Source organism: Populus euphratica, unplaced genomic scaffold (assembly GCF_000495115.2).
Source record: "Populus euphratica unplaced genomic scaffold, PopEup_1.0 scaffold12.1, whole genome shotgun sequence".
NCBI classification, from domain to species: domain Eukaryota; kingdom Viridiplantae; phylum Streptophyta; class Magnoliopsida; order Malpighiales; family Salicaceae; genus Populus; species Populus euphratica.
In genome coordinates this window covers 1,404,483-1,419,594 of record NW_011499858.1, presented here as the reverse complement: position 1 = coordinate 1,419,594, position 15,112 = coordinate 1,404,483, and the positions used below count along the sequence as shown (strand labels likewise).

At 31.1% G+C, this 15,112-nt stretch overlaps 2 protein-coding genes across 5 annotated transcripts in view; one reads left to right on the top strand and one right to left on the bottom strand.

Moving 5' to 3' along the window:
* Positions 1-69: 69 nt before the first annotated feature.
* Positions 70-2,380, bottom strand: LOC105123972 (DELLA protein RGL1-like). 3 transcript variants are annotated; one of them, XM_011023777.1, is made up of 2 exons: positions 368-2,380; positions 70-319 (listed from the first exon to the last, which is right to left on the bottom strand). In XM_011023777.1, exon 1 carries the CDS (start codon positions 2,016-2,018, stop codon positions 411-413), a length of 1,608 nt encoding a protein of 535 aa, XP_011022079.1. In that variant the 5' UTR covers positions 2,019-2,380; the 3' UTR covers positions 70-319; positions 368-410. The 3 variants fall into 3 exon arrangements, with proteins under 3 accessions (XP_011022079.1, XP_011022080.1, XP_011022078.1); XM_011023778.1 differs by having other exon boundaries at positions 70-323; positions 372-2,380; XM_011023776.1 differs by having other exon boundaries at positions 70-326; positions 375-2,380.
* Positions 2,381-11,792: 9,412 nt separating this feature from the next.
* The window catches only part of LOC105123971 (nuclear transcription factor Y subunit C-2-like), a 5,078-nt gene continuing 1,758 nt past the window's right edge, over positions 11,793-15,112 (top strand). Inside the window, exons 1-3 of one of the 2 annotated variants that reach the window (XM_011023775.1) lie at positions 11,793-11,929; positions 13,259-13,348; positions 14,129-15,029. In XM_011023775.1, coding sequence (XP_011022077.1) covers positions 14,182-14,964 — 783 coding nt within the window. In that variant the 5' untranslated portion in view covers positions 11,793-11,929; positions 13,259-13,348; positions 14,129-14,181 and the 3' untranslated portion in view covers positions 14,965-15,029. Of the gene's footprint in view, positions 11,930-12,724; positions 12,802-13,258; positions 13,349-14,128; positions 15,030-15,112 lie in introns of both variants that reach the window. The other variant, XM_011023773.1, reaches the window with a different exon arrangement.

Below are 15,112 nucleotides of genomic sequence, written 5' to 3'. Positions count from 1 at the left end.
GCTCTGTACTTCCCCGCATGGATCCAATGAAACCAGAATGTTAGAAGCTCATGAAAGAGCAGTCATTTATTTGTGAAGAAACAGCATCTGTAATTTATAAGGTTCCAATATACGAGCTGCTGTAGATTTACACTATCACCTAATCAATCCTGAGTCTTGACTCGAAGGTACCAGTCACCATCTAAAAATGTGAACTAGAATGATCCGTATTGCAATGATAACACAATTCAAGAAAATGCAAAACTTCTGTGAGAAAAATGGGCTGAATCGTTTCGGGAATATCTGGATCATCATTAAAGCAGCAAATCCACTTTATTATCTAAATGAATATCTGGACATCATTAAAGCAGCAAATCCGCTTTATTATCTAAATGTTAATACTATATAAAGCAGCAAAACCTCGGCAGGCATTAGGAGGAAGAAAGGTTGTGCACTTGCCATGCAGATGCTAGCATGATAGGCCGGCCTTTCCATCCAAGGAGGAGACAACCCTTTTCGGTGGCTAAAGTGTAACCATCAATGCCATAAACAGAGAGCATCATTCTAGCTTGGCTCATGCATTTCAACCCCATTACTTGAAACCCTGCTCGGGATAATTGCCTTCTCCATTGATCTGCTCTTTCATGTCTCTCAATCCTGTTAGAACCTTCATAAGCTATGATATTGCAAATCTCCGTAGAAAATTGAACCTTTTCCATCTTTATCCTCTGTGGGCTATTTCTCGGAAGACTAGCTTCAAGGGAATCAAAAATGGCAGAGTAGTAATGAAGAGATTCAATAAATCTTCCAAGAAAGAAGGGACCATTGTGGTTTGCGTCTTGTTCTACCACGGTAAGCAATGTCGGATTTAAATTCTTTATTGCTTGGAGGATTGCCTTGAGAGAGCCTCTACTCTCTTTCACAAACTTGTGCAAGTGCATTATGCTATTCACAAATAATGCCTCCCCTTCTCTCAAGCTAAGATTCTCAGTGGTTAAAAGCGATGGCGAAACTGGCTCTGAAACCAAGTTAAATTCCAAACGGATGCCTAATGAGCTAGCTTCCTCGGCAAGTTCTTTCATGCTAGCTTCATGCTCTAACAGATTATGACCATCTATCAATCCTGTGATTCGGAGTTTCGGAGGGCCTTCAGGCCTTGAAGCTAGAGTTCTCATCAAAGAAGGCCACTGAAGGGCGTGCTCCATTCCTAGATCAATGATATGCAAAGAGTCCTTTTCTTGTGCTGCCTGACATATAGCTTCATTTGCAGCCATGAAACCAAAAGCGATATACGGAGTTGCTTGATGAAGAAGTTGAAAAGCTTCCATTTTCTCTGCCCTAACGATCAATGATCTATCCATAGCACCCCCAATTGTGAATGTCCCATGTGCATTCACATTATTAAGATGTGATAATCTACTTTTCAATCCCATAGCGAAGCAATAAGAAACCCTCTGCAAAGAATCACCCCATGGACTAACTGAAGGCCAAATTTGGCTAAGCATTGTTTCTGCTAGCCGTGTGTCTCTGCAGCCCAGAGCCTCAGCACAGGCCAACAACAAGTGTACCAAATGAAGGCCTTGATCTACACCCTGAATCATCTCTTCCACTCTAGGCTCCATATCAGAAACAGCTTCAAGACCTTCGAAAGAGCTGCTCATCTCCAATTCATCACTTCCTACATTCATCTTTGGAACGTCTTGAAAAACATCATTCACCATGGAAAATGCCTCTATATGATCATCTTGGAGGTGATTGAAATCCTGGTTCTTCTTAAAGGACTTGTCATCCTTTTCACCGTCTTGATCCAAGTTAATAAAGCTATCAACCAATTCATCCACCTCAGAATCAGCCATGTGAGGAGGGCTAGTGCTGTCATCATCAGGAGAAAGAAGTTCAATCTCACTGAATGTGATCTCCTCCCAGCACTCTTCTCCTTGTTCCAGTTCCATTCTAGCAGGACAAAACCTTCTAATGGCAAGGTCATGGTTGAGACTCTCGTGCATGGAGAAGGAGAGCCAGTCATTCATGCCTTCCATTGCTTCTTGAAGGATCTCAGCTGAAGGGAACGATATGGCCAAGGGTTAAACAGACGTTGGAGGCTAATGGCAAAGCATAAATACGGTGGTTCCTAATTCTCTAAACTATATGTTGAATAAATAGATATCTTAGGATCTAATGACATGATGATGGGTTTTTTTTTGTTTTTTTGTTCCATCAAAAACTGAGCCGCGAGAGAAAGCGACAAGAGTATTGACTACACAAAAGTTAAAAGGAGCTCAACTGCCAACAGAAAAGGAGTGCATGGCTTATGAGGCCACGTTGAAAATCAATGATAGGAAACGAGGAAGCCGGTTTGGCAGATGCTATTGATCACAAAGTTAAAGCTGTTAACTCCTTAAGTTTGGCTTTGGCGTAGCAAGTGAGCCTATTCCTATTCAACAGAGGGGAGAAAAAGAAGAAGCTAGCGCCTGTGTACACAAGTAAAAATATAATATAATATAATTCAGCTTCGTAAATCAACATCACCAAAGATTAGTACTGTGTAGATGAAAGGGGGAGTTGTTTATCATAAATTAAAGAATCCAATGGAATTCGGTGAGGATGAAAGAAAGGGACGCTGGGAGGAGCTGCGCGACAACCTGCATTGAATTTTATCGTTAGGTATGAAATGAAAAATTTGGAATGGACCAATGACTTCTCTACAATTTGCTTTGCATTGCCGGCCTTGAAGAAAGCAACACCTTTTGTGGGGGGGCCGGTCGCCCCAATGAGGATTGGAGCTCTTTTCTTGCATGGCTGTCATGTTTGTCACCTCTCACAAGTCTCTCTGGACGGCCAACAAAAAGTGAGACATTACAAGGTGGTTTTGAATCTATTTCATTATTTTTTCAGTTCCTAAAGTTGTGTGTTGTTTTAACTTTTGTTTGCTTTTGATACCATTTAATTCAGATAATTTTTTATTTTTTTAAGTTAGCACAGTAATTTAAGAGTTTTGGCTGGACAAAACCGTTTAAAAATTAATTTAGTAAAATTACATATTTTTTTCTTGTTACGCTTCAAACAAGTAAAATATTGTGAAATTTAAATATTTTTTCATGTTAAAAAACAAATAAACACAGCAACCCTCTCTCTCTTTCCAAACCAACGCTATCTCAACCCTTATCTTTCTAAAAACCCCATTAAATACTTGTTATTTCCTCCTTACAAACACCTTAAAAATTGAGATTTCAATCACTAAAAAATTATATTATTGAAGTATTTGAGATTAATCTTATATGTATAAATATTTTTTTATTTATATTTTTAGACTTAATTGTGATTATAAAATGTGAGAATTTATTGAGTTTAGTTATTGTGGTTCTTTACAAGTTTTTTTTAAGTGGGATAAAATTTTGGATATAGTTTTTATATAAAGAAAACTCAACTCAAATTTTATTAAATTGAAAAACTTTTAACTCTCTAGAATTATTAACTAAATTAAATATCAAATTAACAAACTAAATAATAAATATAACAAAAACCATTTTTTATTAGATATGTATGAGATGGCATGCCTGCGTGCTGCCGCGAGGTTATAAAACAAATATATTTGATAATATTATAATTGTGAACCAGCGTTAGATAAATAATAAAAACTAAAGATAAAATGAAGCTAATATTTCATGACAGAAAATGAAGTTATGTTGGTAGTAAAAAAAACTTAGAAACTGAACAAAATGATTTGTAGCAATCCACAGTGTTTTGAAAGGAAAGATACAATGCTTTCGCTACATGATTTAACTTTTTCTATTAATAAAAAGCAAAAAAAATTACAAAGTTAAATTTTCTACCAATTTAATATTAAAAAAAACCAACAAAGATAATTTTGGAAGGGAAAAACATTCATGAGGAAAAACATTGCAACAATTAACAGTATTTTATGAGGAAAACTACAATGTTTTCCCCAATAAAATAAGATAAAAAACTATTTAGAGAAATATTGTAGCAATCTATAGTGTTTTGTGAGAAAAACTATAGCGCTTTCCCCACATGATTTAATTTTATTGTAATTATAATTCTTAACTAACTCAATATTAAAAAACAATGACAAAGATAATTTTGAAAAAAATCATATGGGAAAAAATTGCAACAATTCATAGTGTTTTAAAGAAAAAATTATAAAGTTAAATTCTCAATCAGCTTAATATTAAAAAATCAAATCGTCAGAAACAAATTTAGAAAAGAAATACAAAAAAAACACAAAAAAATGAAAAAAAAATCATGTTGAAAACATTGTAGCAATTCACAGTGTTTTGTGATGAAAGCTATAGTGCTTCCCCTGATGATTTAGTCTTATTTATAATGACTTATAATTGTAATTCTCGATAATGTTTTGTGAGGAAAGTTAAAGTGCTTTCCCACACATGATTAAACTTTATTAAAAAGTTAAATTCTAACCAGCTTAATATTAAAAAAATAAAATTGACGAAGATAATTTAAAAAAAAATATTACAAAAAAAGGAAACACAAAAGAAAATAAAAAAAATTATATGAGGAAAAACTATATCAATCCATAGTGTTTTCTGGAAAAAAAACTTGTATTTACTTGTAATTGCAATTCTTAATCAGCTTAGTATTTAAAAAATAAAATTGAAAAAGATAATTTTAGAAAAAAACATAACAAAATAGAAAAAAATCATATGTAAAAAAACATTATTAAAATAAAATTGAAAAAGATAATTTTAGGAAAAAACATAACAAAACAGAAAAAAATCATATGTAAAAAAATATTATTGCAATCCACAATAATTTACAAGGAAAGTTACATTGTTTTCCTCATATATTGTAACTGTAATTTTTAACTAACTCAATATTAAAAAATAAAATAAAAAAAATAATTTCAAACAAAATCATAAAAAAACAAAAACAAAAAAAAACCATGCGAAGAAACACTATAGAAATTAAATCTTTTAAAGAAAAAAATTAAAAAAACTAAATTCTTAATTAGCTCAATTTAAAAAAATAAAATTGACAAATAAAATTTTTTAAAAATAAATAAAATAAAATAGAAAAACTATGTGAAAAATACCATAGCAATCCACAATATTTTTTTAAAAAAATTACAAAGGAAAATTTTTAACCGGCTCAATATTTAAAAAATAAAATCAATAAAGATAATTTTTAAAAATAAATAAACAAATCAATAAAAATAATTTTTAAAAATAAATAAACCAAAAAAAGAGGAAAGTGGGAAAAAAAAAAAGGAAAGTAATTTTGAAAAAAATAAGAAGAAAAAATAAACTAAAAAAAGGAAAAGCTGCAAAAAAAAGAAAAAGAAAAATACACTATAAATTATTATTGTAATTCGCATTATATTTGGATATGGTAAAATAGTAATTTCCTCACAATTATGATTTTAATTGTATGTATAATAAGAAAAAAAATGATGTTATATGGATTTCATGATTTGAACACCAAGCATCAAAACAACAGGTACGAGGCTACTTGCTCTAATTAAACTGAAGATGGTGAGGACCACATAAAGTTGCAATTCATTTGGGCCGCAAGTAAAATGTAACATCACGCTACTAAAAAATTAAATGTAAACAATGCCGAGGGAAACTAGGTACGCCGAACCTTGATTACTTGGTTAATGTTAGGTTCAATATTCAGGCAGAAACTGTGGCAGCAAATGATAAAAGCTTCCAGGAAATATAGGTGAGGTTTGGTAAGAAAAGTTGCTCCTCAATGTACTAAGTTGAATGCGGATACTAAAAAAAATCTATATACACAAACACGATTTTTTTTTTTTTTTTATAATGAAAATCTTATCAAGAAAGGCCATCAAGAAATTTAGGGCAAGTGTTGTGTGTTCGTGAGTGTGTCTATAGATGGAAATATATAGTAAAGGTACATGATTGAAAAATTACAGCCAGGTCAAAAATTCACTGGAAGCCACCTCTCTTTGAATGCGCAGATAAAACAACGTCAGCCATGGATGAGTATATAACAGTACAAGGCATAGCAAAGACTGGTTTTTGCTTTCCTTACGAGTTCATATGACACTGTAAATCATCAATTCCTTGCATTTGGGTAGATGGTTGGTTGTTATAGGTTATCCGCAAAGTATCTGGAGTAACTTGGATTATTTTGATAAACCAACAAACCATATTAAGATTTTGATTTGAAAGAAAAGCTACGGTGCTTTCTTCGAATGCTTGAACCTTTTTTGTTTTAAATATGAATAGCAAATATGGTATACCTGAGGAATGAGCAAGAAGCAAGCAAATTCCTTGTGTTAAAGCTCTATTATTGTTGTCTTTGCATAACTTCTTGAAAGAGAAATCATCTTGAAGAAGACAAACACGAGAGAAATAGCAAAACAACAGGCATATATATGGTAGTAATCATGCAGAGAGCAATAACTGAAGAGATAGTGAAAGGAAATTGTTCCATCATTAAGCTTCCATCCAACGAAACCCCATGTAATGTAGCAGTTGTGCATTTGCCTTGTACAGTACATACATCCTAATTCGTCATAAAGCACAAGTGCTGTGTCACACATTAGGGAGACATTCTGCATGATAAACGCAGTCCCCCTCTTCTAAGAAGGGAGACATTCTGCATGATAAACGCAGTCTCCCTCTTCTTTTTCATGAACTGTAGCATCCAAAACAAAACATCCATGTCGACATATGGTAAGAAATGTATGCACAGGGTGCCTTTCTTCCCAAACAGCTAACACTTCAAGTGTTCTTCAAAACTTCTCATTAGAATATCACTTATGTTTCGTATCTTAATTTCACATGTAACTTGAGATCAATATATCAGTAGAAGGCATAGCATAATACTGATTTTTTCCTTCCCTGTGAGTTCATATGACACTGTAAATTATCAGATTCTGGAAATATCTACTTTATAAGTTAAAAGAATACTAAGAATCGATGTTTAAACAAAACTAAAAACTCACTACTGCATCGTTTGTTCTTGTATATAACTGCATAAACAACACTGGGTATGCAAAACGATATGAAGAAAGACTCTGGCTTTTTTGTTTTCATATACATCAACACCTTTTCTTTAATTCATTTCAACTCATGTAATTTTTTCTTTATTTATTTCCAATTATGTGATGCGAGTGATGGTTATCTTTCTTCTTTCAAGAATAGTGATTAATCTCAAGGAAGCGATAGGGAAGAAATTCTTTTGTCAAGGAGAACGTCCCAAAAGACACTCAACAAATATCCAAAGATTTGTTGTAAAAAGGGGTGAAAAACTTGAAGTTTTCAGCTTTTTTCATTCTTTCTCACCTTATTTTTAATGTTTTCATTTCTTTTAATGCTATAATTTTCCTCTTAAATCTAAAATTTAGATTTATATTAATGAGATGTGTTTTGGTTTCATATTATTTGGTTAAAAAATGTTGGTTTATAAATGTATTTAAATTAAGATGGTGTTATTAAAATCTTGAGAGGCATATTATATAAATTCTAGTTGTACAAGGAGGAGCAACCAAACTTTAAGAACAAAGAATTCTTAAAATTTATTACTTTAAAAAGCTTTAACAAGAAAGTGTTTTTCTTGTTTTAATTTAAGCATAATTAATTTAAACATGTTTTTTTAAAGTGTATAGATTTAAATATATATAAATTCTAGTTTTTTCTGAGACGTCTTTTGTTTAACATGGCTTTAAGATGATAAGCTACCATGTCATATTAATTATTTTTTAACTATATTCTTGTTATGATAAATTAAAAATATTTACATACTAGTCTAATATATTTACAAACTTTGACCTATAATCTTAAGGTTTTATTTTATATATTATACTTTATTTAGCTTATCAAGTTAAAAATATAATTATATAGATTGTTTTTAAAAAGATTCCAGCATCTTTAAATTTAGATTATAATTTAGCTTTTATTTAATTAGCTATATTCTCACATATAGTTTTATTTCAATACTATATGTTTTATTATATAACCTTTTAGTTAATTTATAACATTATTTTTTATTTAATTTTGTAAAGTTGTTATAAATCTTTGTTTTAAAGTTATAATTTATCTTCTAAAATCATAATTCATGTAATTTATTTGAATCTCTTTGAGTTATTGCATGATATATATATTTCATGAACTAAGCTTTTATAAACCATATTTATATGTTTGTTTAGTTTATATATGTTACTTATAAACTTGTTGGTATAATAATGCATTTTGTCTTTCTTGTTTAACCATAATGTTTTGACATAATATATGTTTAATTTAAACTAAAATAAATAAAAGTGTTTATTTTTTTATCTTATATAAATTAAATATTTTTTGTTTATCAAGTTTCTTTATTTCAAACTTTATATTATTTTACTTTCTTGTTGTAGAGCTAAAATATTTATTTATAGATATTATTGGCTATTATTTTTTATAATTTATATCATATTTTTAACTCAAGAATTGATTTTTCCAACTAATATTTCTTCATTAAGTATTACTTCAATAGTAATGATTTCACTATCACTTTTTGTAGTGTATAATGAGAAACCTAAAAAGTTTAATAGATTGAACTTTAAATAGTAATAACATAAAATGTTGATTTATATACCCACCTTAAACTTGGTTAAGTTCTTCTAGGGAAAATATTAAAGTTGACAAATAATGAATTTAAATAATACATTACATTATGTGTATGGTTCAATTTTAATGGTGTAAAAATATTTTGAAAAGCTTTTAACAAAAAGTTCATTATTCAAGAAAAGCTCTTGAAATGTTTAAACATAAAAGAATGAAGTTGAAAATTAATTTAATAAAAAAATAAATGTAATAAAAAGTGATAAGAATGGAGAATACAAATAACAATTTGATAAATTTTATTTATAAAATGGTATCTATTATTAGATAGAAAACTATATGAGTACTATTGTTTTAATTTAAATAAAAGACTAAATAGTTCAAGACATTGCGTTTATTTAGCTAAGTAAATTTAGTAATATTTCACTAAGAAATGTTCAAAACCGAATATTATGTATTATGTTATTGTAATTTATCAAATCATATATAATTTATAAAACAATAATAAATTCATATATAATTTATAAGCACACACTACCCTGAACATCTTTAATTTAATTAGTAAAAGATCACATAAAGCTTGTTGTTTTAACTGAAAACTAATGTATAATTATTTATAAAATTTTATATAATTATTGGTTATTTTTATATATGGAGTTATGATTATAAATCAGGCACAGTTATTAAACTCAAATCATATTAATGGGTTGATCTGGTAGCTGAATTAGTACAAATAAAATGAAAAACTAGAAAAAAAAAAGATCAAATTACAAATAAAATGAAAAACTAGAAAAAAAAGATCTTGATTGATGTATCTAAAAAAATCAGGTAAATATTTATTTTTTAAAATAAAATTTTTCTTCTATCCAAAAATCTTTTTTTTTTGTTTGATAACTATACAACCAGGATGGTTTAAAGCCGGGCTTATAGACAGGTCTTGTTGCTTGACTTGTGCCGGTGACTGTCGCGTCAGGTTTTCAGGCCGGGCCCTTGAAAAAACACAAGCAAGGTGGAAAGCACGTGCTTTGTGGATGTCGGATCTCTTTATATTCAAAACAAATCATCACAATTCTATAGTGAACACCACGGGGTTTTCCTCCATGTTCTCCATTGCTAAAATATCAAGGTGAAGAGCACGCGCTCGATTGCCAACATAACAAAGCAGAGCGCCTTTTATGATCCTGGAAATTCTGAGAGTAGAAAATGCATGGAGCTCTCTTTTATTGCAAGATGATACAGCAAAAGATTAAGAAAACAAAAACAGGAAAATAATAATTGGAGATATGGACTTCCAAGAAAAGAAGAAGAAGAAGAAGAAGAAGAAGAAGAAGAAGAAAGTAATTCATTTTGTGAAAAGAGATGAGCCGCGGTAATTTATAAAGATAATGAAATTAGATAAACTAGTTATTTTACTCGTGTTTGATTGTAGATCGAATAATATTGTTTTTAAATGTATATGCACAAACTTTTTAATAAAAATCTAAATTAAAAATTAATATATATATATAATTAAATAAATAAATTATTATTATACTAATAAATACAAAAAAAATATTAATGTGTTTATTTAACTCACCTAGTCAAGTAATCTTAATCTAAAGTTTTCATTGATGTTTCTAATGATCAGTCAAATGAACAATCAATTTGATTGATTAAATTAGACAACAATTAACTTTACTGTTTTTTATATCAGTAGAATCATTTAAGAATTTTAAAAGGCAATTGATTTGGGTAGCACATCAAATACCAATTTAGTTTCAATTTTTTTAATTAATTCTTTATGTTATTATTTGTTTCATTATATAACATAATTGAACACTAATTTCATGTTAATTTGAATAAAAATTTCAGAATTATTCACATTAATTTGCTCAAAATACCCGTTCAAAGAGAAGTATATTATTTCTTTAATTTTTTCACAATTCACTCATTGATCATTCCTAATCCATGCCCAAAAACATGATTCTTTGCAAGGAATACAAATTGTCTTGCCTCAAAGTTTTAATCCATAAAACGTTATTTTAGATAATTTAATGAATATTTATTTATTTATTTATTTTATTCCATCATATTTTTAGATTTTGTTTACATTATTTTTTTTGTTTTTTAGTGAAACCAACTTATTAGATACATTTGGATATATATTTTTAAATAAATTTTTGGATATTTGACTAGCTAATATAAGGTCATGTGAGGTGGAATTCGACCCTTAATGAGCTTCTAAGTAGATTCTTCATTTTACTTTTTTTGGGTCTTTTATTATACTAAACCCATCTTGATAAAAAAAAAATTTAAAAAATAATACATGTTAGAAAAATATTAAAAAAATAAAACATATGTTCACAATTACTATTTAAATCATAATTATTTTAAAATCTATATCTTCTCCAGAGTAATTACTCCAGAGTATTTAACATGTATAAAAGTTTATGAATATCCAATAATTAACAGATAAGTTTCAAGATTTAATGGTTAAGAAAAAAAAGAAGAGATGAATTGATATGAAAGGAGAAAGAATAAAATAATGGGTCACTGAAAATATGTTAAAACTCTGCTTTTGACATATCTAATATCATTAGAAAATCTTAATAAAATGATTCTAACTATACATTAAAAGATTATCAAATGAGTTTGTAATTGATTAAAGTTTTTTAGGATTGATTTAGAGTTAATCTTGTTTGATGATTTTTCAATGTATAGTTATAATTATTTATTTGATATCTTTCTAATAATATTGAAGGTATAAAAAATAAATTTTTAATATATCCCCGATAACTTATTTTTATTTTTTTCTCGTTTATTTCTCCTGCGACATTATTTATCTCTTTCTTTTTATTTTTTTTTGTTAAATCTTGAGTCTCGTTTTTTAGTCAATGAATTTTTATAAATTTTAGGTTGATTTTTATTTAGATTAATTAATTTGCTTTTATATTAACTAAATAACCAACATCACCGATATCAAGCGAATCCTCCTTTTTACCATGTGAAAGACAATATAGTCGATCGTCTTCTTCCCTTCCAGGCTTCCACCACTAATTGGCACGCGCTCTCCGCGTGACGTTACACCTTAGATTTCCCTGAACACCCTCACAATTTCTTCCTATTACAAAAATACCATGACAGCGTGCGCTGTCTGTTTCTTAAGAGTCACAGTAATTCACTTGAGCACCTCTCACTTATGAAACACTCACTAATATTCAGCCACGTGTGACTTAAAAAGTCCTCTGTGATAGTCAGAACTCTCATTGACGAACACGTGGCTCAACATTCAGACTCCTAGAAGTCTCTCTTCTACACTTTCAAAAGCTCCCTCCTTTTTAACTTCACTCCCTTTCTCTCTCTAAAAAAACCCCTCTCATAGGTTTTTGATCTCTCAAAGAAGATTCAGCTAAAAGATTTGATGGGTATGTTCTTGTTAAGATTTTAATTAATGGTTTCTTTTTATTTATCTTGAATTACTGATTTTTCTGGCATAAGTATGTGCTGTATCTAAGTTTCTGCTTGGTTGGTGAGTAAAGTTGAGATATTTGGAAGGAAAGTTTCGATTTTTAGTATGTTTTGTATTTCTAACAGAACATAAAGTTTCTGTCTTTTATTGCATTTTCTTTCACTTTCTATGCTGCCAAACAATTAACAGTATGACATGCATGAGTTTTTTTTTTTTTTTTAGTTCCAAGTAAGTGGTGAGTATTCCTTGATTGTTGATGGTTTAGTGGTGAAAAATTGAAGGGATATTTGTGATTTGTCTAGTGAATCTTAAGCAAGTGTGTTGGTTGAGATTCTTTGATGAATGAGGTTGATGTGTTTGGTTTTTGTTGATTTTCTGGAATTCTTCCTTCTTCGGAGTTGTTCTGATATGTTTATTTGTTTGGTTCAGTCCATGCATGTGTCGTGCTTGTGTTAATTTCCCAACTCATGATCTATGAATGAGGTTTGAGGTGTTTTAAGAAAGAGTAAAATTGTTGATTTAACCGAATCAGAGGTCATTGAAGTTATGTCTGTCTTGATCGGAGTTGCAATTTCTTTCTTTTATATATTTAGATATTCAGAATTTTCAAGTTTTCAGTTTCTCTGTATCGCGAGACTTGTACAAAATTTATTTTGTTAGATGGCATGCATTATTTTTGGTTTTATCATGATTTATTTTGTTGTTTGGTTGCATGCATCTTTATGGGGCCAATTTTTTGCTGCAATGGTAGAAGTCATGAATTTGCAACCATAAGAATGTTATGGTTCAATTTCTTAGAGCAGTGACTTCATGCAAACATGCTGAAGGGTAAGACTCAATTTCCTCACTAGGCTCTCATTTTTTCATGGAACATTAGCTGGGTGATGGCCTTTGATATACTGTGTCTACATATTTCATCAGTAGAAGGGAATAGCTCACCCTAGATAATGATTTACTAGGGGGGTAAGGATTTGGATGGACCCCAAAATTGAGAGGGCAGCAAAAAGTGCATATGTTGTTGAATTTTTTCCATGTATTAATTCTGGGGGTGTACTTGTCTTGAAATCTTATGAAGTAAACATGACAATGCAAAGCCCGACATTCTTTAAGGTAGTGCAAAAGTGATAGGATTTGAAATTATATCACGCAGAGAGACCTGGCTTCAAAACATTTATATTTATGATAATAGAGGAAGCCATTGATTGATTTTATTAAGAAAACCTAATTTTAAGTAAAGGTGTCTTATCATGATTAATCTTTTCTGGATGATTTATATATGTCACAGCAGTGAAGCTAGAAAAAAAATGGTTATGCTGTTACAATTAAACTTGGAGGGTACACCACCAAACTGTATGCTCATGTATTCCAAAGTGAGGTACTACTCTCATACATGTATTGAAGTTTAAGATGAATGTTGATTCCTGCACACTTGTAGGTAATTGGATGGATGATTTAGTTAATTAAGGATTGGAACTGGGGTTGTAATGCTACTAACCACCCTTAGGAGAAGGTTCTATATCATGTGTATTCATTAACTCAACTATCTAGCAATATACTAGATATAGAATAGTGAAACAAGCAAAGAAGGACTAAGGACTTGCTTATAGTCTTGTTGCCCACATACACATGCACACAAATCTGTGGTGCAAAAGCATAACCAGATATGTTCAGTGGCAAGGATGGATGGATGCTTGCACCATCAGAAGACAAATGATGGATAGGGAATCCAAATAATTCATCTACGTCAGGTTGTTGTGCCATAGAATCCTTAACTGTGAGTCGCCAATTTCTGTGCAAGGAGAGAGAACCTGTATGATCAATTATTAATGTGGTATCATATTCCTGTTGGAAGTTTGAGGAGATCCAATCTGAATATGAAATTTGTCATTATTAATATTTACTTATTTCACCAATTATGAGATTGACTCTTGGGGATTTTATTAATCTAATCACTTCTGTTTTTCCTTCATTTCTGTAAAAATCAGACATTTTGAAATATTTTAAATGGGCTTCAGATTCTGTTGGCGGGCAGTCTGATTGCAGGAATTATCTTTTAGAAGTTTAACCTTTTCTGACATGTTTTTGGCTTCTCATCAACATTTCTGAGTTTGTGAGTAGTCCTGAGTATGCATTCTTTTTTGTTTTGCCTTTATAGTATTCTGACGAGAGATACCTAGAAATAGGGCAAAACAAACTCTACAAGCAACCATGGACCAATCAGAACAAACTCAACAGCAACAGTCCCAGCAGCAGCAGCAACCAGTAATGGGAGTAGCAGCTAGTGCAGGTCAGGTAGCCTATGCTTCTACTCCCTACCAAACTGCTCCAATGGTGGCTTCTGGGACTCCTTCCATAGCCATTCCTTCCCAAACTCAGCCTCCAGCCACCTTCTCTAATTCACCCCACCAGCTTACCTACCAGCAAGCCCAACATTTCCACCAGCAACAGCAGCTTCAGATGTTCTGGACTAACCAAATGCAAGAAATTGAACAAACGACTGACTTCAAGAACCATAGCCTTCCACTTGCTCGGATTAAGAAGATAATGAAAGCTGATGAAGATGTACGAATGATTTCAGCAGAGGCTCCTGTTATTTTTGCCAAAGCATGTGAAATGTTCATCTTGGAGCTCACTCTGCGGTCTTGGATCCACACAGAAGAGAACAAAAGGAGGACACTACAAAAGAATGATATTGCAGCTGCAATTTCCAGGACTGATGTTTTTGATTTCTTGGTTGATATTATTCCAAGAGATGAGTTGAAAGAGGAGGGTCTTGGGGTCACTAAATCAACTATTCCTGTTGGCTCTCCAGCTGATCTCCCATACTATTATGTTCCTCAACATCCTGTGGGACCTCCAGGGATGATCATGGGTAATCCAGTTGATCAAGCAGCTACCTATGGAGCCCAGCAGCCACGACCTCCAATGGCATTCATGCCCTGGCCACAACCTCAACCACAACAACCTCACCAACGGCAAAGCGACACTTGATCAGAACATCCAGGAAATGTGGCAGGAGTGTGGCTGCCGTCTGATTGTCAAGTAGTGTCTTGAATCTGTAGTGACACAACAACCTCAACAACGGCAAAGCGACACTTGATCAGAACATCCAGGAAATGTGGCAGGGGGGTGGCGGGCG

Coding starts and splice junctions, on each gene's coding strand:
- LOC105123972 (XM_011023777.1), bottom strand. CDS start 2,018: ATGGAAGGCATGAATGACTGGCTCTCCTTCTCCATGCACGAGAGTCTC.